This window comes from Schistocerca nitens, chromosome 6, assembly GCF_023898315.1.
Source record: "Schistocerca nitens isolate TAMUIC-IGC-003100 chromosome 6, iqSchNite1.1, whole genome shotgun sequence".
In the NCBI taxonomy this organism is placed as follows: Eukaryota; Metazoa; Arthropoda; class Insecta; order Orthoptera; family Acrididae; genus Schistocerca; species Schistocerca nitens.
The window spans coordinates 578,111,914-578,137,627 of NC_064619.1; the positions used below are offsets into that span (position 1 = coordinate 578,111,914).

Consider the following 25,714-nt stretch of genomic DNA (forward strand, 5'->3'; position numbering starts at 1 on the left):
ATTGTAGAAAAAAGTAGGTTTGTACTAATAAAACACTAAATGATGCATAAAAAAAGTTAATAATTTTCCCTAAATACTTAAAAAGGAGCTTGCAGACTTCACTCCATGGCTTGGAATAGTTTAAAGTTGCTTCACTGAATCCATTTATGATCTTACAAGTTTGTATGGTACTGATAAGCAATTGAAGATTCAAAGGAGTAAGTGCTCAATACAACCATGATTATGGAATAAAGCTTTGTGATCATTAAGTGAGGATATAAGGTCAACCTAAAATGATAAGCTTTAGAGATAACTTTATTTTTAATGTTTTATGATATTCTGTCATACACAAAGAGAATTTTGTTGTCAAGTAAACGCTACTGACCATTTTGTATCAGTTTTTGCAAGTGCAGTTTTAGGAATTTACTTAATAATTTATAAACTGGACTAATCACTTTGATATACAAAATGAGAGAGTGATTAACTGTGTAAAGAACAAAACTATTATCATTGTTTGGAAAAATACCTGTTTTTCGGGACTTTGGAAGATAACGTTATTTGGAAAGCCTAAAGAAGTTGAAAATTGTTTGATAAAATGTAATGCAATAAAAGGAGACTGATAGATATTATTCTGACTTTTTAAAATTTATTTTGAGTAAGCCGTATTGAAATCAATGAATCCTCCAGTAACTATCATATACAAACATTTCTTAAAAGTAGAGAATCCAAAGATAATGACCAAAATGAATCCAAACTCAGTGGATGCACCATAAAATTTCCCAGCAAAAAATGTTTGCAGAAAGATGGTTTAGATGTTAGCCCTGGATTCAAGGACTGTGCAAGCATTGTTTGAAGAAAGTTGGTTAACACCACTATTGCACCCTACAATAGTGGTGCCCTAGTGTACTGGCCTTTGAACATCTGTAGAATGTGTTTTTTCATCTGGTTCGTCACTGTTCTCCAGCAAGGATCGTTGATGCTTTGTGAACTCTCATAGAAACTGCATGAAGGGTTCTTAAGGAACATTTCCAGGTTGTCTTTGATTCCATGCTGCATTGTTTATACGATGGTTAGAACTTAAATAGTTTTTTTGCACTCCGACTTCAGGCCACAAGTGGCCCATTGGGATCATCCGACCGCTGTGTCATCCTCAGCTGAGGATGCAGATAGGAGGGGTGTGTGGTCGGCACACCGCTCTCCCAGTCGTTATGATGGTTTTCATTGACTCGAGTCGCTACTATTTGGTCAAGTAGCTCTTCAGTTGGCATCACAAGGCTGAGTGCACCCCGAAAAATGTCAGCAGCGTATGGTAGCCTGGATGGTCACCCATCCAAGTGCAGGCCACGTCTGACAGTGCTTAACTTCGGTGATCTGATGGGAACCGGTGTATCCAATGCAGCAGGGCCATTGCCAACTTAAATAGTGGCAACTATTTATTCATAACTGATACATAAGAGTTACATGTTTGCACCTGTTACCGTTCTTCAAAGTAGTCACCAGAGTTGTGTAGAGCCTGTTGCGAGTGATGTGGAAGGCATAGTATACCGTTAGCAGAGCCTGTTCTATTGATGGTGTGAATCGAGCGGTCTGCTGCCTGTCGAATCTCTGGAACAGTTCTGAAGCGAATGCCACGAAGTGGTTCCTTCACCTTTAGAATCAAATCAAAGTCACAAGGAATTAAGTCTGGGGAGTATGGTGGGTGGTACAGTACTTCCCAGTCCCATCAACCGAACAGTGCAGCCACAGCTTGCGCTGTATGTGCCCGCATGTTGTTATGCGCAGGAAGTGTCGCCGCTTCTTTCGCAAAGCTGGTCGCAGGTGATGTTCCAAAAACGAACAGTAATACTGTCCATTGATGGTCTGCCGTGGAGGAATGTAATGCCTTAGGATAACACCATCACAGTCGTACACAAGAATCACCATAACTTTAGACCACTCCATTCACACCATCAACAGAACAGGTTCTGCTAATGGTATACTACGCCTTCCACATCGCTTGCAACAGGTTCTACACAACGCTGGTGACTACTTTGAAGGACAGTAACATGTGCGAACATGTAACTCTTTTGTGTTGGTTGTGAATAAATAGTTGCCACTATTTAAGTTCCAACCCTCGTGTGTTTTGATTTTAGAATGTGGGGATATTACTCTGCATTCATTTACAATGCACAGTTCTGTTAACTTGGTCATGTTCATATTATTATTTTCTTAATATCTGGTACAAACTTTGTTTCAATTACATGTATTCTTCTTTGTGTTGTAATTTTCACAAACATTAGTGTGACTATTATTTAGACTCCAGTTTCCGTATTGAGTGAGTAAGTACAGTTCCAAAATAAGAACACACAACTGTTGTCTGACAATTAGCATAAGTACTAAATAAACAAATTAATTAGTGTAGGTACTAAATTAATTAATTGGTTAATTAATTTTAGTGGAGCAAAAACAGGCTCTTGTGCAACATCCCACAACACTTTCTCTTGACAACCTCTCGTAACCTCAATAAGAGATTTTTGTAGTGTGCTCCTGTGATGGTTTGCCCCTTCTGAGCATAATCTGTTAGCACCACACCATTGCAGCCCCCCAAAACATGCAGCATTACCTTAAAATGGTTGGATCTTTGCCTTTTTCAGTGACGATGGATCAATGTTTCATCCATTTGCCTTGGTTGTTTGTCTTAGGGTCATAAGCACTCATCCATAGTGGTTAGGCAGTTAAAAAATCATCTGGATTGGCCTGACACAGCAGCAATATTTCGACTGCTTCCATGGTTCAGAAGGCTTTTGGATGGATATGAACTGTGGAACCTAGTGGACGGTGACATTTTGTTGTGTTCAGGTTTTGAAAACTGGTCCACGACTGATTTTAACTTTTTTCTCTGTTGTCTTTATTGTGATATGCTGGTGTTTGAGCACCATAGTCTCCACTTCTCTTGTGAATTTTCGTTCTTCACAGGGTGATGGTCCAGCACTTCTTTCTCTTTTCATTCGAAATTGTTTGACCATTCTTGAAGCATCTGCACACCCGAGCACAGTGTCATACAATAGTGAATTATTGCCGTACAGTTTCACCAACTCAGCAGTGAATGTTGAAACATTGTTTCCCCAAATGCAGAAAATGAATTACCACACAATGTTCCACTTTTTCGATAGACTGCTTCATTTGGTTTTAGCTCCTCTAGTTGTGCCCTATGGTACCCACAGGGGGGGGGGGGGGAGGGGGGGGGGCGTTACTTTATTTTTCTGAGGTAATTATTAAAACAGATACATATTAATGGTGAATAATTTAGCCAAGTCATGTATTTTGAACACACTGGAATTTGTTGTTTTTCATATAAACAGTTGTTTGTCATTTCTGCTTGCAAAAGTTTCTCTGTAACTACAAATTCATCCGCTTTGCTCAGTGACAGAGAGAGAAGTGCTACATTCATATTTTTATCATTTGTTTCATCTGAGAATGTCAGTGATAAAATTCTATGAATATTTTATAAATTCGAAAAATATGTTAGATAATTCAGTCTTTATTACTACTCGTCAAGGCAGGTTATCAACCCTGCAATGAGTAGGTGGATCCCCTGTTATAGGATACTTTTATATCAAACAATGGAAAGTGTGGGTTAGGATACCAACAATATTATGAAGAGAATAGAATGTTACTCGCCATTATGAAGACATGTTGAGTTGTAGACAGGCACAACAAAAAGACTGTTACACATTGAGCTTTCGGCCAAAGCTTTCTTCGGAAAAGAAAACGGATGCTCATTCACACAAGCAACCATACCTCGTGCACACATGACCGCTATCTCTGGCCGCTGTGGCCAGAATGCAACTCTTTGTGTTGAATGAAAGCAGCAACCTGGAGCTGGCGGTAGGGATGAGGATCCAAATTGTTTGAGTTGTGAAGCAGCCATTGAAATCAAGCACATTATGTTCAACTGCATGTTGTGCTATAGGGTAGTCCACTTTGCTCTTGCCCACAGTTTGGCAGTGGCCATTCGTCCTGGTGGACAGCAAGCTGGTAGTCATACCAACATAAAAATCTGTGCAATGATTGCAGCAGAGCTGGTATATGACGTGGCTGCTTTCACAGGTGGATGGGCCTCTGATGGGGTAGGATAAGCCTGTGACAGGACTGGAATAGAAAGTGCTGGGTGGGTGGATTGGGCAGGTCCTGCACCTTAGTCTTCCACTGGGATATGATCCATGTGGCAAAGAGTTGGAATTGGGAGTGGCATAGGGATAGACTAGGATGTTGTGGGGATTGGGTGAGTGTGGGAACACCACTTTGGGAGAGTTGGGAAGGATATCTGCACCAAAAAATCCCTCCCATAGAGCGTGGCCATCTGGAAATGGCATATTTGCAGTGGTAAGAACTCCCTTGCCCAGTATGCTAAGTGCCCTTACAAAGGTCTTCACAGACAGGTAACATCCCCCAGATGTAGTCAGCAAACAGATTTCCTGAGCCATATCCCCACATAGCACCAGTCCTCCCATGTACCACCTTCATCACTCAGTATCATCCAGACTGGAACAACTGAACCACATCCTTCTTCAAGGCTTTGATTATCTATCATCACAACATGATATGAGGGACAATTACCCAAGATCCTTCAAACGTCTCCTAACATGGTTTTCCATTGTCTACCTAACCTCCAGAACAAGTTAGTTCATCCCTGTGCCACTACCTGTGGACGACCCAGGTGCAAGACCTGCCCAGTCCACCTCACAGCACTTCCTATTCCAGTCCTGTCACAGGCTTTATCCTACCCCATCAGAGGCTGGATCACCTTTCAAAGCAGCCATATCATATACCAGCTCTGTGGCAATCATTGCACTGCTTTTTTTTTAAAAGTTGGTATGACTTCCAACCAGCTATCCACCAGGATAAATGGCCACTGCCAAACTGTGGCCAAGACCAAAGTGGATCACCCTGTGGCATAACATGCAGCTGAACATATCACACTTGATTTCAGTGGCTGCTCCACAACCCGGACCATCTGGATCCTCCCCTCCATCACCAGCATTCTGAACTGCACATCTCGGAGTTAGTCTGCTGCATCCACAGCTCCTGAAATTATCCTGGACTTAACCTACGATGACCAACTGTCCCCATGCCCTCCACCAAATAGTTTCCACCCCCTCTGTCCTGCCACCTTCTCCCAATACACGTCTTCTCACCTTCATTGTGTGCCACTCTCTGCCAACATACCCACTAGTCTATTCCCCTCATCTGCTTCTCTCTTTTTCCACTTCCCCTCCCCTCCGCCCTGTCCCTCCCCCGTACTGTGCCTGGCAGCCTTGTCCTGCTGCTATCTAGTCCCTGCACACTCCATCTGACAGTGCTCTTCTCTCTCTCTCTCTCTCCTGTACCCTGCTATTCCTTCCTCTTCCCCTACCCCACCTCACTCTGGATTGCTGCTCTCTTTCACTGTGAGAATTGCCTTCTGGTCACAGTGGCCAGAGATAGCGGTCATGTGTGCATGAGGTGTGCCTGCTTGTGTGAATGTGTGTGTGTTTTCTTTTCTGAAGAAGGCTTTGGCCAAAAGCTCAGTGTGTAACAGTCTTTTTGATGTGCTGGTCTACAACTCAATGTCATCTTTACTGTGAGTAGCAATCTCTCCTTTTCATATATATTTTTAATACTTTTATGTTATTTAAAGGGTAACTCTAAACTGCACCTGCTAGTACTTTCAGGTGGCGGTCGCTTCTTGTGTAAAATGGAATAGAAATCATTGTATGAACTATATTGTACAGTAACACATACACATACTTATTACCCAAAATAATCAAAGGTTTAAATGATTCCAGATGTCAGCCTGTTTTTGATGAAAGAGCAGTTCTACGAAAAAATGTTTGCTTTACCAAAGCTGAAAGCTGTAAGCAGTTTTGGAGTACTATACTTCTACACCCATCTCACGACTTACTCAAATCCATTAAATCTAGCCTCTGAATGTCTTTCCCAATCTCGGTCTTGTCATGTTTTCTCTTCTAACTGTGGTGATTTTCACTCATAGTAATTTCAAAATTAAAATAATTCCCATCTCTAACAATAATTAATATGTTTGTTAGGACAGAGGAGTTCTCTGTGCTAGAAACCAGATACGCACTAAAAAATGAGTGCCATTGTAAACAGTGATTTTTTTTTAGAAACCTAGTGTTAACGCTGATTCATAAGTTTGCGTTGATCAAATGATTGCAGGTGTAGGTGAGAAATTCACAGATACTTCCATTACATTTCTGTATTAGCACTGAAGTTGCACTGTAAATTGATGTATGCAGTTATCTGGTGTGGTGGGTATTACTTTCCTTTCTGTGTATTGCCCTAGCAACTTCTTGTTGCACAGGTTTTCACCCACTATGTATACATGATGTGCTAAGTGGCATTTGTAACAACTCAACATGTTACATTAAATAAGTGATAGTCTTACAAGAAGTGTATTCATTACCCAATGTGTCTGAAATAAATTACTTTGTCAAGAATTAAAAGTTGGGGTTGCAATTAAATGTATGAGAAATTCAAACCATTCAGAAAGCATAAGTTATTTTGTGATGTAAAACCAATGGTTTTGAAAGAATTTCTTGCACAGGTATGGTGAAGAGAAGTGACTTAAACACAATGAAACAACTTTGATGTTCTCTACAGGTGGAACCATATTTAACAACTTTAGCTTTGTTTGACACAAAACAAGGGCAGACAAGGAAGCTTACTGAAAATTTTCATTTTGATGTCAATCATCCTCAAGTACGACACATGCTTCCTCCTTCTTACCAAATGACTAATGGCAGGGAGTGTGCTGGAGATAATTTGTTGGCACCGGAGTTTCAACAAATACCAAATGAATGGATAAAGTATCCAAGGCAGGTAGGTTATGGACTTTGTGTGTTGATTCATTTGTGAGCTAGAAAAGAACATTATTTGGCAATAATTTTATGCTGAGTGTAACAATAATCACCCTATAACAAATAGAGCTTCTAGCAAAGGCTTAGTTTTTGTTAAAAGTTTTTACAAATGAATATGTAATGAGTTACTGGCTATAAATAATTTTCTGTTTCATAAGTATTAGACATTGTGCTAAATATTTATCCCTGTGTAATGATTCCTTCTTTTCTTTCCTACAGGCTATATTTAGTGTCAACAACCCTCACTCTGAAATTTACTTGGTTGTGAGGATCGACAAAATACTTCAGGGAGGTATATGTCAAACAACGGAACCTTATATAAGGAGTACAAAGGATCCTCGTCTTGGGCTTAAAATTCATAAACAAGTAAAAACATGTAGTCAGAGGTTTGTTGTTGTTTTGTGAAACAATTATTTTTGCTTATGTTATTATTTACTCTGTACACCCAAAAATGTGTTATATACATCTTTGAAAACATATTCACGTGAAAGCAAAAGATCACATTATCATTAAAAAGCTAAAAAGTAAAACATAAAGCCACCTGAAGTGTTTATTAAAGCATATAAAAGTTTCTAAATATATTTTTTAAATGTTCTCCTTTGTTATTCCCTCTCTTTCTTGACTTAAAATGACAATTTTCGTACGCTGTGTATATACTGAGGTGACAAAGTCACGGAACAGTGCTCTGCAGATGGCAGTAGTGTTGCGTACATGAGGTGCACAAAGGGCATTGCATTGACGGAGCTGTCATTTGTACTCAGGTGATTCAGGTGAAAAGATTTCTGACACAATGATGGCTGCACGATGGGAATTAACAGGCTTTGAACGTGGAGTGCTACTTGGATCTAGATGCATGGGACACTCTTTTTCTCAAATCATTAGGGAATTCAATATTCTGAGATCCACAGTGTCAGAAGTGTGCGGAGAATACCAAATTTCACGTATTGCCTCTCACCATGGACAACTCGCTGGCCGACGATCTCCCCTTAATGACTGCCTAGCCAGTGGGTAGCACACTGGACTCGCATTTGGGAGGACGACGGTTCAATCCCGCGTCCGGCCATCCTGATTTAGGTTTTCCGTGATTTCCCTAAATCGCTCCAGGCAAATGCCGGGGTGGATCCTCTGAAAGGACATGGCCGACTTCTTTCCCGGTCCTTCCCTGATCCGACGAGACCGATGACCTCGCTGTTTGGTCTCTTCCCACAAACAACAACAACAACAACAACTGCCTAGAGTTGTCAGTGCTAACAGATAACAGCACTGCACGAAATAACCACAGAAATCAATGTGGAATGCCCAATGAACGTATCCATGATGGCAATGCGATGAAATTGTGTGTTAATGGGTTACGCCAGCTGACGACTGATGCTATTGCCTTTGCTAACAGCGTGACATCGCCTGGGCTCATGACTATATCGGTTGGACTCAAGATGATGTGAAAACTGTGGCCATGTCAAGTGAGTCCTGATTTCAGTTTGTAAGAGCTGATGGTAAGGTTCCAGTTTGATGCAGACCCAACGAAGCTATGGACCCAGCTTGTCAGCAGGCTTGCACACGAGCTGGTTGGGGCTCCATAATGGTGTGGGCTATGTTTATGTGGAATGGACTGGATCCTTTGGTCCAACTGAACCCAATTTTGTGCAACTGAACCAATCATTCACTGGAATTGATTATGTTCGGCTACTTGGAGACTATTTGCAGCCAATCATGGACTTCATGTTCCCAAACAACGATCGAATTTTTATGGATGACAGTGCACTATATCAGTGGGCCACAGTTGTTCGCAAGTGGTTTGAAGAACATTCTTGACAATTCAAGCAAATGATTTTTCCATCCAGATTGCCCACCACGAATCCCATCGAATATTTACGGGACATAATCGAGAGGTCAATTAGTACGCGAAATCCTATACTGGCAACACTTTTGCAATTATGGATGACGATAGAGGCAACATGGCTCAATATTTTTGCAGGGGACTTCCAATGACTTGTTGAGTCCATCTCACGTCAGGCTGCTGCACTACACAGGACAAAGGGAGACCACAAAGATAATAGAAGGTATACCATGACCTTTGTCACCTCAGTGTAAGTCTCTTTGCACTCCTCAGAAAGTATCGAAGTGACTGTAACATGTGCCATATGCTCATTTATGTTTTTGTGGTTTCTGGAGGAGCGAATATTGCATCTAACAAACTAAAAATGCAACTTTGGTGCTGAGGCCTGGAGTCGACAGTGGCTCTGAATGTATATGTGTGTGTGTGTGTGTGTGTGTGTGTGTGTGTGTGTGTGTGTGTGTGTGTGTGTGTGTGTGTGTGAGAATCTGAGGAAGGACTTTGCCTGATAGCTTAGTTTACTTTCAAATGTAGTTGAAATGTGTGTGTCTGCTGCTCAAAGTCTCCATTATGTGGTGATTGTTACATCATTGCCCCCCCCAAATGCAGAAAATAATTACTGCAAAATACCCCACTTTAACAATACACTACAGCATTTACTTTTAGCTGCTCAGGTTGTGTGCTGTAGTAATATGGCTTGAGGATTTCAGTGTGTAGCAGGACTACAACTGTATGACTGAAAACAACAATAAAATTCTGTCTCATTATTGTTAACATTCTGTCACAGATATTCCATTTAGAAAAAAAGTAACATAAGTCATATACATTTTTTCAGATTGATCACTAATGTCATTTGTACTGAAAACTGGTGGCTAATCATGTTATTCAGAATTAACATTATTTGGACATTCATGGCCTCAGTAGCCTATTGTATCTTTTTTTTCCCTCGTAAAAAGTGTTTATAAATTCTAATGCATTTCACCACTGTATGTTTTTTTAACCCCCACCCCACCTAAATTGCTAGATTGTCAGAGGCAAGCTTACTGTCAGGTTTCTGCTACCAGTTGAGCCTCAAGTGACCAAGCAAATTATTCATCTAGCAGCAGCAGCAGTATTTTCTTTCTTTTGTGGTAATTTTCTGATGACATTAGAGACATTTTCAATGTGAACCAGTTGTATTTATGACTTTTTATCATCTCCTGTCTTGCTTTTGATCACTTTCTCTTGTGGCCCTATTAATCACCAAAATACTACTCAGACATTCATCCTCAGTTTAGGTCATGCATCACTTGATGCTAGCAGAATTCTTCTTGTATCCTCTGCTTGAAGCACAGTTATTCAAATCTGCATGTAGGGATCTGACTCCGTGTGTTGGTCTTGTTAAATAACTGACTCATAATGTTTCTCAAGATTGTCTGTATATGAACATTGCCAGGAATACTGTGTTACGACTATCACCCTATACTGTCCTGTAAGAGATTTTGAGGCGGACATTATTTAGGTGTTGGTAAAACATGTATTTGTTCTTTTAGCCATGTTACTAAATGATAGAGATGTCATTGACATAGCATATCTAGTGTTGAGAGCTTCCTCTTCAAATGTCCCATGGAAACCCTACTGTAAAAATAGACACTCAATGTGTCAGTTGAGAACTCCTGGAGAAAGAAACAGACATCATGGTAATCATTGTTACCTTGTAAAGAACTTTCTTTCTCAGATTGACAGTAGACCAAATAAACTCTCTGCAAACAATTTGTGTTTATGAGGTGCAGTGAAAGGGCTGTAGACCCAGGCCTCCAGGTAGACTGTCAAAATCTCAACTGGTTGTCTAAAAAGAATCATACCAGATACAATCACTACCATAAGATAAAATACGACAAAAAATATGAAACAAGTTTCTTAGTTTGTTATGTCTGCCATCTTAATAAATTAGCTTAAATCAGTTTATTATTATTATCATATGCATCAATTACAGTAATACACATTTAGCAAAACAAAGAAATATATATAAAAATGAACATGTGAAATTATATACAGTACACAAGTTTTAAAACGGCTCAGACTACACTCAGATGTTGATGGATTCGATCCAGCGGAGTGCCTCGTGGGATGCTTGATAGAGCTTCTCAATGCCACCAGGGAAGCATCTGATGGGACATTCATTCACAATGTGGCTCATTGTTTGGGTGGCACCACAGTCACACACACACTGTCACTCGAAAAGCCCTTCTTGTGCATGTTGCATTTGCACCTACCCTCTTCAGTCCGATATCTGTTTAACTGCACCCACACCTCCCTTGGTTGTTGGAAGCCTGGGACTGGAACTGTTGGATTGTTTACAAGTTCGTGGTTTCGGGTTCTTGTAGCTTGCCACTCATGTTTCCACTCTGCGTCCTGGTCGAATCCTGTGTATAGAATTTGGACTCCCATTTCATATGCTGGTCTTCTAGTTTTGAGGCGTTTCCTGGGCAGTGATAGCAAATCGTCATGAAGAGGGATCGAGTTGTTTTCAGAAACTTGCTGACAGAGGTTGTAAAGAGCAACCTTTTGACGGAGGTCTGGTGGACAGATGTTTGAGAGCACTGGTAGCCAACAAGTAGGTGTAGACCGGACTGTACCACTAATTACTCTCATAAATGAGTTCAGTTCGACGTCTACTTTCACTATGTGGGTGCTTCGGAGCCAAACAGGTGCACTATTGTGCTGCTTTGTATACCAGTGCAAGGGATGCTCCTCGGAGGACTGATGTGGTTACTTCCCATGTACTGCCTGCCAGCTTTCTCACAAAGTTCACTCAAGTTTGTATCTTCTTGGCTAAGTTGGAAAGGTGTTTTTTGTATGTTAAAGTTCTGTCCTGAGTGACTCCCATGTATTTTGGGCTAATGTTGTATCTGACTGTGCCAAGAGGGCCGAACTGTGGACTGATCTTGGCTGATGAAAGGCGATTAGAGAGGTGGAACCAGCTTACCTCAGTTTTAGAAACATTTGTTCTCATTCGCCATGTCTCAAAATACTCAAAGTTTAGTAAGGCTGTTCGTTAGGTGTTCTTCACATTCAGAAAGGTCTTCACTTTGATATGAAATTGCCAGGTCATCTGCATATTGAAATTTTTGGCAGGTCAAATTTGGCAGGTCAGCTGTGTAGAGGTTGAATAACACTGGAGCAAGAACAGAGCCCTGAGGTAATCCGTCATTGGGTACACACCATCTGCTTGATGTACCTTAAACCGCCTATTGCTTAACATGTTACTTAAGAGATTGCCAACAGTTTTGTAAGGTATTGCTCTCAAAAATTTAAATAATAGGCCCTCGTGCCGCACCATGTCATAAGCTGCTGACAGGTCAATGAACACTACTCCAGTTTTAAGTTTCTTTTGGTATCCAGATTCTGTGTTAATAGTCAAGGAGAGCACTTGTTCACAGTTGCTTCTATAAGTTCTGAATACAGCTTGTTCAGGTGGTATCATAGCATTAATTTGATTTAATTAATTAAAAAAGGAGATTGAATATAGTGTGTGAGAATCATGATACACTTGTTCTCGTTGAATATAAATGTCTTGCAGTTTCATGTAATTATAAAATACTCAGTCCCAATCCAGCAGACAAATTAAGTCACAGCGTAGACGCGCAATAGGTTATGTTCCTTTTATATCTACAAGTTTTGTTTATAAACTCTGTATGTGTGAAGTTCGGTAGAATTTGTAGACAACAATAATAGGCAGTTTACTTCAAACACATTTGTGTTGTGTGAGGGACACTTACCCCTCACCCCCTTCCTTTTTTAAATTACTTTTATTGCTAGTCTGTTGTTATAGAGTTGAACTGTTAATTCATGTGACAGTATTGTTTAGAGGATTGTAGTGTATTGTATATTTGCAGATGGGCTCTAGTTACTAAGTGGGGTTACATTGCTTTTTCTAAACAGTTAGTGTGTAATTCATATTTGAGATTCATTTCTGGGATTTGGGACTAGAAAGGAATCCCATCGTGTGAGAAAGTTTGGCAGCGGTGCCAGCAAAAGAAAACATACAGAGAAGCAGCTGAAGAAACTGCCAAAAGTGAGTTTGTATGGTGGATGTCAGAGAACTACGTGTATTCCCTTAATTTTTCTACTGCGCTTTCACAGAAGGGCCACAAGTTTTTTCTGCCTCAAGGCCTCCACGTGGGTTAACCTGGCCCTAACTGTACATGTAATAAAGTATACGTAGAGAAAAATTGCAATTAAAGAAGCCATGTGAATTGTAAACAACTAAACATTGTGAAAAATGTGGCTAAGGGGAACCTTTAAAAATAACATTTTTGTTTTGTTAGTGCTCTAACCTATATGTGAGCAAAATATGAAAGATCTTTGAGCTTGTAGCTGATACTAATAATTTCAGCTGTGGTGATGAATTCAGACTCTCACTGGCTCACCTAGTTGCTTTAGAAATGTTTTTGTATTAGTTATTAGAGCATACCATCAAACGATGTTCAAAGGTGAGGCCAACATAAATTTAATCAGAAACAAGCTGTAGAGCTGCTTTTCTGTTTGCCAACCAAAATAGGAATTGAAAAGTACCGTTGACAGTTGACATTAACTAATCAAATAGAAGCTACTTAAAAAATTACTAGTCTGACTGTAACTGGGCAAATGCAGATATACTCCTTTGAAGGAGCCAGTGTAATCATGAGAGGAAAGTTCAAGGCCAATGTGAGAATGTTGGGACAAAGACAGAAGGAAAATGGACATAACTGCCTTTGTGAGGGTTGTACATATGAATGTAGTTAAACTGTAAAATCAACAGAAATACTCTACAACCAACAACTAACATTTATGTTTATTAGTCGCAATAAATTCAGAGACTTTTCTCCATCTTGTAGGTTACACTTAAGAAATTTAGGTCATCAGCACAGCTTCCATGAACACAAAGACCATTAAATGTTCTACAGTTCTGTCCAGTATGTACTGTGTGCTATCCTGGTGAGCTCTACATCCAGTCTTTACACTGTCCAATTTACACTCATCATTTTATGTTGTGTAAGGTAACCTTTTTTTACATGAAATCAGATATTTTGATGACGTCTTTGCTTATTCATTTTTCATCTATTTAAATGAAGGCGTCACACGCACCTTTATGTCACTATACATATGTATACACTGCTGAATACCTACTTAATAGTTCACCTCAAAGGATTTATGTTGACTGAATTGTGTAACAATATGCCTGCATTTCCTGCATCTGTTCAGTATATGGCCATTGGTATCTGTTGCTTCTGTGGCACTCCATGGGCAGTGCACTGTAAAAATGTTCTTGTTAGTTTTTCCATGTTTGGATGATGCTGATTTTGCAGCTTTTGTTCAGTTAATGAAAATATGCTCCAGTTGCTTAATTATAACTTCATTAAGTGCACACATCTGGTTCCTGCCTTCACAAAGTCACGAGAAGTTGCTGTGGTAGTGCATGGTGGTGTCTGCTGCAGGATGCGTCAGTTGGGCATCTGCCACCACGCCTCAGCAGTAAATGCCAGTGTCAGATACACTTCATAATGGTGTAATATAAAGACTGATACCATTTGTATGGACTTCATAACATTCTAATTAAATGACTGGAGCACTTTTCATTAATTTAATAAGTGATCATCTTACCTCATGACTTGCAGCTGCTAACTTGCTGCAGATGTGCCATTACCTTTGACAACAAAAGTATTTCGACTTTGGCAGCTCTCACTTGTGATAACAGGTGTTCACATCTGGACTGAGAAAACTGCATTTTATTGTGTTACTCAATGACTTCGGTGCAAACAGACTTTTGGAACAAGTTTCTAAGGAATGTTCAGTGCACTCATCCTTTTTAAATCTCAGAAAACCCCATTTCCTTATAAATACTAATAAACTGCAATTCTCTTAGCTGTTATTTTACCCATGTAGGATCTTGTGAACACCGCGACCATTAATGATAGTTGGCGAATGAAACAACGAGCCACAAATACTTTTTAAATGTGTTATTTTAGTGCCATAACTGGTTTTGGGCTGCCATGAAGTTGAACATATACATTGAGCTAAAAAACCACATGGACCACAACAAAGCATATTGCCATATACTGGTATGTATTGTGGAGCAGATGAAATGCTGTTGATCAAAACATCTTTGTAATGAAAAGTATTAACCATCTGAAGATGGGAACGGTATCCTGAAACCTATTATAGCAATAAAATAAAACATTTAAAAAGTATTTCTGGCTGATTGTGTGATTCACCAACTATTCTCTTAACTATTTCCATAAGTATTGTTATTTTTGTTAACAGGTTAGGAAATTATAGAATGCCTTTTGCATGGGCAGCACGACCACTATTTCGGCTTTATACTAACGAATTAGACACAACCCCTGACTTCCCAGCTGTATATAGACAAGAAGGAAATAAACTTACAGATGAAGAAATTTTGAAAGTGCTTGCAGAATATAGAAAGTAAGTATTCCATTAAACCCTTATGAAAATATCTGTATTTTATACTTACTGTCAACATGTAATGTGTTATCTATTGTAGACCAGACAAAATGAGCCGTCTCACTGTAATTCCTGGATGGATCACTGTAAAGGTGGAGCAGATTACAGAGATTCCTGAGAGTAAGTTGCTAGACATGCTGTAAGCATAATATCTTACTGGGTTTTATGAATTAATGCCTTATATGTGCCTAATAATGAAATATGTTTACTTTTTGGTTGTAGTTGCTGGTTAACAGTAGTCACTTGCTTCAATATATTTAACAGTTTCATGTACATAATAAATTATTGAGAAACAGGTATATTTTCAGCATTTTGATACATTTGTCTTTGTAAGGAAATCTTAAAGTAACAGAATGTAGGTACAGAAGCACATAATATTGATAGGTCATAATCTTTATTCCAAGTCATTATTGTTTGAGTAATAATTGTTACTATTAATTAAGAATATTTTTAGTGTCTTCCTTGACAGGACTTTTCAGCATTGACAAATTCCATAGCTGTGGACCTCCACATAACATTAAGGACTATTTAGAGTAATTTATTTGTCATCATTAATAGTGTTGGTGTGACTTAGGAATTATTTTGGTATGGGTCATCATTAACACTTAAAAACATGTGAGTGCAAATACTTTTAAAAAAGAAAAAACACTGTTTTATTCATTGGATATCATGTTTTAAAACTGTCACATCAAAAATTCGTTAAGTTTTCATGTAGTGTCCAACCTTACTACTTAGTTTATAGTGTGTAAAATAGTTGTAACAATTGCTACTAACACCTTGTTTTTACAAATTAGTTTCCATATTTAGTTTTTTGCTCCTCACTTCAAAATGTTTGTTGTTAACAGATACTCTAACAACAACACTTGCTCCCCTTAAGCCATTTCCTCTCCCACCAACAAGTGAACCAACTCTAGAAGTAGTAGAGTTTGAGGGGAGTTCCGAGAAAGATGTTCATCCATTTACAACATTTGTAAATCATCTGTACGTTTACCCTAGAAGTCTGAATTTTGATATGCAGAAGAATTTTACGAGGGCAAGAAACATTGCCTGTAGAGTTGAACTCAGGGATTCTGATGAAGATGGTGCAGAACCTCTTTGTGTAAGTAATTTTAAATTTCATCAGCATAATTTGTCAAGTTCCAAACAAAGTAAATTTACTACTGCTAATGAAATTATGATCATTGTTGTTTAAAATTTAATTATTGTTTGCAAAGCATTGCTGTTAATGTGAAAGGCAATAGAACTACTTGTAAAAAATCTGTGTGCTACCATTTCCCCAGTAAAAACATCACTGAGAAATGTATGTGATTCCAAACAGAGCTGGGATCTCATGCTGTCACATACGGCATTTCATTGCATGTGGCTCTTCATTAAATTAAAAGAAGTAATTTCTGTTTGTAGTATTGAATTAACTACATAACATAATATCTCATAGAGATGGAGTGGCTGGTCAGTACTTACCTTCAGGAGGTGAAATTCTACATATTGCTCATAGATGCATATAGAAGGGGAGAAACTGTCCTTTCCTTCTTCAGGGAGGAAAAGGGGCTAAGTTGGGAAGGAGACACAGGTCACTCAGACCCCATGTTGAGAGCGACCCTTGTGAGGATGAGGGGAGATAAACATGAAGGGAGAGATGTTTGAGAGTGTGAGGACAAAAGTGGTATGTTGGTAAGAATTGTGCTAGCTTAGTTAAGAAATGATAGCAGAACATAATGAGAGGTAAAGAAAGAGTTCAAAGAAGAGAAATGAGAACTGAAGTGAATTGTGCACCAAGAACTAAGAGCATGGCAAAAAAAAAGGGGGGGGGGTGAACACAAAGAGAGAGAGAGAGAGAGAGAGAGAAGGAACAGAGAAAGTGAATACAAAAAGTAAGAAAAACGAACCTAAAGAAATGGAAAAGGGGGGAAAATAATTGATTAAAAATGAAAAAAAATATATGAAATAAATGGAGGGGGTAGTTTGTTAATCGAGGAAAAGTCTTAGATGGCGGCAAGATATTAGAATATGTTTGAGAGCAAATTTTGATCTTCAGAATGCAGGGATGAGAGGATCTAAATTAAAATGTTCCATTTTAAAGTGACTGTTGTATTCATCAGAACTAATATAATGCCTAACATACAATGTAGCAGGAAGTGAACCCCCTACTACAGAATAATAGGTTGTTTTCCTATGTTAAAAGTATAGTCCAAAGTGTTGTAATTCTGAAGGATTATAAGAATCAAATAGCATTTTCTGTCAATATTCTCAGAAAATATGTCATTTTTTATGTAATTGAAGCTTAATGATTTTTAAGTTTCAAAATATGGTAATGTGATAAAAAATGCTGGTGACATCAAATACTGGGAGTGAGACAAAGCTATACGTGTGTTATAGGAGTGTTTGCTGAAGATGCTAGTTCAGTTAATTTAGTGATGGAAAAGACTTTTACAGTCTTTAAGTAATGGTGGAAAGAATTTTGCGAAGGCTGATAGTGGAAACCTTCTGTAAGTTAATGCATTTATGGTCCCTTCATTTTTCAAGAACAACCCAGATTTTTATGCTTGGGAAACAAGAAACATGAAAACTGTATTGCGTAGTAAGTGGGACAGAAGTGCTGTGACACAACGGTAGGTCAGAGAATTGTCTTAAAATGGAGGGAACCTGCAACTAGATTATTTGCTCGACCCATGCTGGAAAGATTTTCCAGAGCAAGTTGTGAAAGCATGCACAATAAACCACAGTGGAAACTTTTTCATTTGGGAGATGATTCTGGTTGTTAATTGGTGTGGTTGTTGCCATAACTACTACTGTTTTACAAGTACCTCTTTTCTCAGTTCTCACATTTTCAGACAGCATAGTAACTCTTGTGGTGAACTTGCCTTCAACAGCTTTACACATTGCAGTTTTTCTGTTCCTCCAAGTCATTAATTTAAACCACCTGGCAGTTATGTCTACAAAATATACAGCTGACACAGCAGAACATTAAGGTACCTGTAGTTCTACTGTGTATTTAACTGCTGCTGAAGCACTGTGATTTAAAAGTGCTTAAGCAGGACCAACTTTCATTTTACCATAGGTTCCAAGCAATGTTAAATTTTTCTCTTTGTCAAAATCATACAGCTTTACAGCAGGCTCAGTAAGACATTATTTTCTTCAGTGACTTGCTTGGGAAGAATAATGTAGTCAATAATTGTTAAATGACTTCTCAAATTCTTCAGAATAAGAGCTACATCAGGCATGAAATACAGTTTCTTAACACCATCCTTATGATTTATTTCAAATTGATTGTGTGTAAAATGAAGCTAATAAATAAAAATGGATATTAAAATGTAATGTGGTATAGAAATAAAACCTTTTACACAACTGTATTATGAATAAAATAAACTTGAGAAGACAGTAGCAAGGAAAAAGGAAAAACAAAGCATGGACCAAATGAGGATCAATCTTGTGAACATTGCATTAGAAATCCAGCACACGACCCATTATGCTACAAGGGAATATGTATTTGTGATATTCACAGAAATAAACACACATAGTGACCAGTATCTCATTTGGATCTCCACATGCGAGCTGAAACCACATTTTATGTCTTTTCATCTTTTGGAGCATTCAGAAATAATTTTTCAGGAGTTTGTACATTAGATCCAAATCTAGGCAGTTACAGCCCACTTGAAATGCCTGGAGTTTCTAGAATTTATTTATTTATGAGATTTTACAATTGGCTGGTATATTCTATGTACATACAAATGTATCCTGTGTTCTTGTTGCTAACTTTCAATCATTTTCTGACAGATGGTAAATTCCAGAGATATCCTCACATGAACAGCCACAGCCTCCAAAGTTGTGTCGAGTGGCACATGTTCACTATGGACAAGAGTCATATGTGCAAACACCACCAGACTCTCTATCAGAAGCCCCTATTTTCTGCATATACCTCAGGACTATGATAAGGCTTCATGTGAAGGAGATAGAATGCCACTCTACACTTTTGTCTCCTTGGTTTAGGATCATTGTCCTCTACTGCATAGGTGATGTCTTCTATGTGACATAGTATTCAGTATGAACCAAAGTAATGCTGTAATAATTTTCTGATAGCACAGCCTTCTGCACATGTGTAAAAATTTGTAATAGATCACTTGTGTTGAGTCTTACTGGTCCATATTTGGTTTTATTAGGTGGCTGTGCAAAACCCTTGTGTGTGACAGTTGTCTTGCATCTTCAGTTCCGGTGATGAGCTGTTTGATGTAATCATATTGAGCATCAAGAGGTGTAAACAGAAACAAAGTATTCACTGTTGTTTTAACATCTCGACTGTAAATCAGGGAAAATTGTGTGAAACATGTAGTGCCTAGCTTCGCTGTGTTATGTACAGGTGTCACTATAATCAATGTTGTGTCCCAGTTTTTCCCTTAGACATCAGCTACAATGAGAGTACATGTGCTGATGCCTTATTAAAACACTGTGTTGTGGTGCCATTTGTCTGCAGGTGGTAGGCAGTTGTCGTTCTTTGGTTGATGCATTGTGAAGTTACTTGTGACACCAGTTTTCATTGAAACAGTTTTTCACAATTAGAGATCATTAAACATGATTATCTATGTTTCAAAATATTGTATTTGTTAAGAAACCTGGAGATTTCTGGAGCCTAGGCTGTCTGTAGAACTGTGGGGACAGTGTGACAGGTGAGGTAGCCAGTGCACAATACTATCCATTTATTACCATTTATAGACTTGGAAAGCTTTCCCAAAAGATTAGTTTTGGTTTGATTAAATGGAGCGACTGCTTGAGAAATTGATACCAGATGTTACGGGGGTAAGTGAGGAACATGCGTGTGCCATTTGTATTGCCTACAGTTACTTATGCAATGTTAGGCAAATTGATAGTGACACAACCAATGATATCTGCTCTTGATTCTATTAAGAGATTCATAAGTCCCAAATGACTCAATGTTGTTATGTTTCTGTCATTTGCATTGCCTACAGTTACTTACACAATGTCTGACAAATTGCTAGTGACCTGACCAGTGATATCTGTTTCTGATTTTATTAAAGGTATTCATAAATCCCAAAAGACTCAATGTTGTGATATTGTAAAAATACTTAAGTATGAGGGACTGTGAATGAGCTGGGATGGAGAACGACCATGTACATCTCATTGGGCCATAATTCCTTTATACAGTCTTCCATATATTAATCTGAGCTCTCCTTTGACAGCTTCTTCCTTCTCTAAGATTTCTGTGATCTTCTGTATTGCAGAATCTTCATTTTCTTCAGCTGCAGTGCAGCAGTGACTTGGATTCACCAGTGCTGCAGTGTTCCTTCAGCACATTTCACCTAAGGCAGTTGGCTTCCGTATGTTTTTATAAGTTTTTGTACATTACTGTGACGACATTTTTTTGAAGTTTCAGTAACTGTCTTGCCAGTTTTCCGGGTTAATCCTTCAAGCTTTTCAGTCAGCATAAAGAATGGTGGTCAGTCATAATAGTGAAATAACTTCTTATAAATAGATTCAACAGCAATATGAATTAGGATATATTGTTACTTACTACACGGAAGAGGCATTAGGTGGCAGAGAGGCACTTTTAAAAGAATTTCTTTTAAATGTGACTGTCTGCCACTCAACACGTCCTCTGTGTGGTGAGAAGCAATCAATCCTAATTCATATTGTTATTATTTCATCACATGTTTTCCATTGTTTGTTATTAATAGGTTTATATTTATTGATTGATAAAAGAACTGTGAACTTTTTCTGCTGTAGAGTAATTCTACTCAGAGTAGAAGAATATTTTGAAAGCATAAACAACCACTCTGTTAGCATCTTCCTTAGTGTGCACTAAAACTGCACCAGTCCCATAACCACTAGCATAAATGTATAGTTCCTTGTCAGAATTCTCACCAAAAAGTGCCAGATTTGGTGAAATTTTAACATATCCCTGCAGCAATTTTTGTAGTGGCCATGCCTTGTAACTGATATCTTTTATGAAGTGTCTGTAGTAGGAGTGAGTCTGCAGCTTGTGGTGTACTAGTGGTTAGCATCTCCACCTCTAGATCACAGAATACCGGGTTCAGTTCCTGGCCAGGTTGGAGATGGTCATCACTTGAGGACTGGGCATTTGCTTTGTCCTAACATTTCATCTCATCTTTATCAATGCGCAAATTGCCGACATGGCATCATATAGAAAGACTTGCCCCAGGTGGGTGAACGATCTCAGATGGGGTCTCCTGGCCAACAATGCCGTACAATAATTTCATTTTATATGGTAGGAGTACTTTTTGAAGTAGCTTGTCACATCACATGTGCCAGATACTTGGAAAATTAGTTGTGGCTTTTACTTTTTGTGGGTCAAGACAGACTCCATCTCTGTTAACTTGATGCCCCATGAGTTTTATTTCCTGGGCAACAAATAAGCAGTTTCTCAGATGCAGTTGAGACCTGTGCCATGGATACACTTCAGCTTAGTTGTCAAGCAGGTTTGGTGCTCTACAAAACAACAATGACATTTGGGTAGGGAATACATTTCTTCGTGTTAAGATGTCAAAGGCTATATCCTGTTATTCATTTAGAGATGACTAGAATGTTGTGCAGACCAAACAGCATATCTTTGAAGGCATAGAGGCCATCAGATATTATGAAAGCAGTTTCCTTCCTGGTCATCCTCGTCGACCTTATCTGACAGTATCCAGTCTACATATAAATGCTTTGTTTCTTTCAGACAATCCAAGGTGTTATCAGTTCTTGGTAATGTGTCATTTGTGACGTCCTTTGTGACTATGTTGTTCAGCTGTTCTAGCTCAATCCCTCAGTGTCAGTTTGCCTTGTAGAGATTAGCACCAATGGTTGCCAAACTTCATCATGAATTTGCAATGCTGCCTTCTGCTGCCTGGGTTTGACATTAAGGGGAGGTAGAATGGACAAAATTTTTTTTTCACATTTTCGGAGTTTTATCTCATTATAAAATTTGCAATTTTCCAAATAAAATTATATATCTATCACTTATAAACTCACGTGGAAAGTATTTTATTTTATTTTTTAAATATAAGCTTCACCAGTTGAAAATTTTAAAATTCTTATGTGCATTATTTCAAGATCTAATAAAATCGGTAATTTTTTTGTTTGTATAGAAGGCTGCAAATTGCTGTGTTATAAAGGTTAACAGTGTTGGTCATGTCCAGAAGAGGATGGGCACTAGATTGAGGAAGATGAAACAAGGTTTGAGAGACAAGAAACTTTGATGGTAAAACTGTAAGAGGCAGGCTGACAGACAAAATGATTGTTGAACTACAGCAGTATTGTGGGATGGCCATTAGAAATAATACAGAGGATTTGTTAAAAATGAAGCAGGCAGTGTGGGCTACCGTCTTCCACAGACTGTCAACAGATGAAAAATGAGTACACCACCTTTGCCCTCTTGGACCTGATTCATGGTGCAATTACCACAAAGCCCATTACTCAGACAGTTCATACAGCCATAAACATTCCATCCCAGCAGCAGTAATGGATATCATGAAACCTATTTACAGAGATCTGGCAAATCCTGAATTAATGAAGAAGTGTCTGCATGGTCAGACTCAAAATCCCAATGAGTCGTTCAATAATCGTATATGGACTCGCTTACCAAAAAACTTTTTCTTTTTTTTTAATGAAACACTAAAGTGTGTGTGTGTGGGGGGGGGCAGTAATGCTGTTATTGCTTTTAATGATGGCAACATTGGTAGGGTGAAAGTGCTACAGCATATGGGAATTAATCCTGGAGCAAACTGCATCAGAGAACTTGAACAGATGGACAAGGTTCGCATTGATAAAGCAGAGTATGGAGCACAGTTGGCCACTAAGGAGTCCAGAAAGAAGAAAAGATGAAAACACGTGGAAAAAGATCAAGAGGATGATATACAGTATGGTGCAGGGTGCTTCTGCGTGACTAAAAATAAAAAAAATGAAGCATATATTGAGTTACAGTCTTTTGAAACTTCAGAAGCCGTTCCGATTTTTTCATTTACATTTTCTGTTGCATTTGTCCCTAAATCTCAGAAACCACTTTGAGTATAGTATTCAAGTTTTCAGGAAGTAATAACATACAGATCCTGAGTCTACTGAACTAAAAGAAAAACATAATGTTATGTATAATTAAAATTATTTAGGAAGATGTACAAAAAAAAGTACACAAAATTTTAACCGTGTAGTTAAAAAATTGTATTTCCGAAAGCAGTGGCAGAAATGCAATTATTGTAGTTCAGTAGACTCAGACCATACAGTTTAATGATCTGTAAAAGTTTCATGTCAATGGTTACAGTTGTTCCTTAAATACAGGGAAGCCAAGTCATTATATTTAATATTGTCGGGATAGGGCATTCAAACTCCCCTTATCAGATGTCATAAATCTTACTATTTCTTCCCTTACTGTTTTCCATATTAGGAGTGTGAGGTCCTGGTCATCTTTGACTGACATTGGTACCACATTTCATAATTCTGTCATATGTCTTTTGTGCACTCTTTTCTATTGCATTATGTTGATTTGGTGATGCCTTTTGAAGAAGTCTTTTGTTATGGTAATACATGACACATCGCAAAAGCAGCACTTGGCCTCCAGCACACACTCCATTAGGTGTAAATCTTTGTCAGCTACTGTCATATTTGGATTTTCTGTGTGACACAGTGGTGAACCTTTCAGTATAGGTGACAGTGTTGTCTCCCCCTGGGATCTGACTCATTTTCAGTTACCTTCTGCTAGTTATTGCCAAATGTTTCCATTATTTCTGTCTTAAAATTTGCCTAGCTCTTGAACGTTTCCTCATTTCTTTCAAACCATGGCTGGGCTATACTATCCAAGTAAAAGTAGATTTTAGCAAGTATCATGTCATCCTACTGGTTGTGTTTAGCAACACGGTCAAATCCCTGTAGCCTTTTTGTTGGATCCTGGCTAATGTATCCTGAAAGACACTGCTGGATCCTTTATGTTCATCTGGCTCAAAAGTGCTTTTGTATCCATTCATATCTTGAAAATGTGGACTGTAGGAGGAATGTACTGTTCATGTTTGGGTTTCTGCCCATGATGACAATTGTTTTTGTAGAATCTTATTGAAACCATGTGACGTCGACATCTGAGATACTCAGTGTCTCCACCGAACTATGTCATATGGAATTTAGATTCAAGTACCAGTTACATGAGTAGGATCATCAACAAAACCTAACACTTCAGACTGAAAGCATGCTCAAAAGTACAAGTGGTGCTGAAGATCCTACCTCAGCAGAGAGTGCTCCTGTTTAGACATATGCAGAAATCTTCCAGCATTTGCAAAATCCTACAAATAATTAAGTTTCAGAAATCAGAAAATGTTAATTGATAAATAATTGTACGAGATGAGAACAGAGCCAGTGACCCACTCATTACCACCCAGTTTATATAAGTGCTATACCATGGTCCATGGTGCATAGTGTATGATAGTATGATAATAGCACATGTTCAATAACTAGATATTTGACATCCACAAGGTAGGACAGTTCGTCTCTGTCCTTTCAAATGTTCTGCCAATGTGATGGTGGTCATCTCTGTACAGTAAGCTGTGCACTGAATAAATATTAGCTGATAAATAATGTGTTGCGACCTCAGCTGACAAATCACTCCGCACCTCTCCGTTGGCAATGTTGCGAACGATCAATGCTGGAAAGACCACATTATTCAGCAGACAGTACATTGCTACCTCACGCAGTGCAAGGATTGGAGTAATTTATGTGATCAGAGTTACTTATTTTATTGTTGTACAGGCCAATAACAAGTTGTATATTTAGATGCAGTGTACACTTAATAGTACCTACAAAGTCCAGACCCTAATAAAAGTACCATGGAGTATTTACAACAACAACAACAACAACAACAACAAAATTGAACAACTACAGCAACAGTAATGGCATCAGCAACAAGAGATTCAACGGCGGCAGCTGCTGCTGTGCTATCAGCAGTGGCAGTATGTGGGAAGCATGACCACACTGCAATAGTGACACCAGGAGTAGCTGTGTACCTGACTGGAAGCAGAGGGATGTCATATCACGTATCTGCAAGCGAGTGTTAGGGCATCCCGGCATCGCCCCACGTCAGTGACCACCACCAGCTCTACCTGCACCAGAGGCATGATTCTGCCTGTACTTGCAGATGCAAGTCTGACAAATCTTATTACCTGCTGCCGCCTCCTGGGACTGTGCCAGCAGCACAAGTGACCGAAATGGCATTTAATGCACTAGCTCTTTGGACAGATTGTGTGTTACTGTGGTTCACACATGTCAAAAGCCATTTCGTCATTGCTGGGATAACACAAGACTTCACCTAGTATGCACATGAGATGGCAGTACTGGATAGCCAGTCTGCCAGTGAGGTTAGTGACTTTATCACAAACCTGTCTGCATCTGGAAAGTACGAGTTACTAGAGGTTGAGCTCATTTGGCAGCCTTTCATCTATGACATGCAGTGCTTAGGACAGTTGTTGCACAGGGAGGAAACTGATGACAGGAAACTGTCACAGTTCCTGTGACATTCTACATCTTG

At 38.8% G+C, this 25,714-nt stretch overlaps 1 protein-coding gene across 1 annotated transcript in view; it reads left to right on the forward strand.

Annotated features, from left to right (window-relative positions):
* LOC126262335 (dedicator of cytokinesis protein 9) overlaps positions 1 to 25,714 on the forward strand; it is a 356,303-nt gene that overhangs the window by 98,857 nt on the left and 231,732 nt on the right. The window contains exons 10-14 of the mRNA XM_049958894.1: positions 6,622 to 6,840; positions 7,098 to 7,264; positions 14,998 to 15,159; positions 15,239 to 15,318; positions 16,044 to 16,297. Coding sequence (XP_049814851.1) covers positions 6,622 to 6,840; positions 7,098 to 7,264; positions 14,998 to 15,159; positions 15,239 to 15,318; positions 16,044 to 16,297 — 882 coding nt within the window. The remainder of the gene's footprint in view (positions 1 to 6,621; positions 6,841 to 7,097; positions 7,265 to 14,997; positions 15,160 to 15,238; positions 15,319 to 16,043; positions 16,298 to 25,714) is intronic.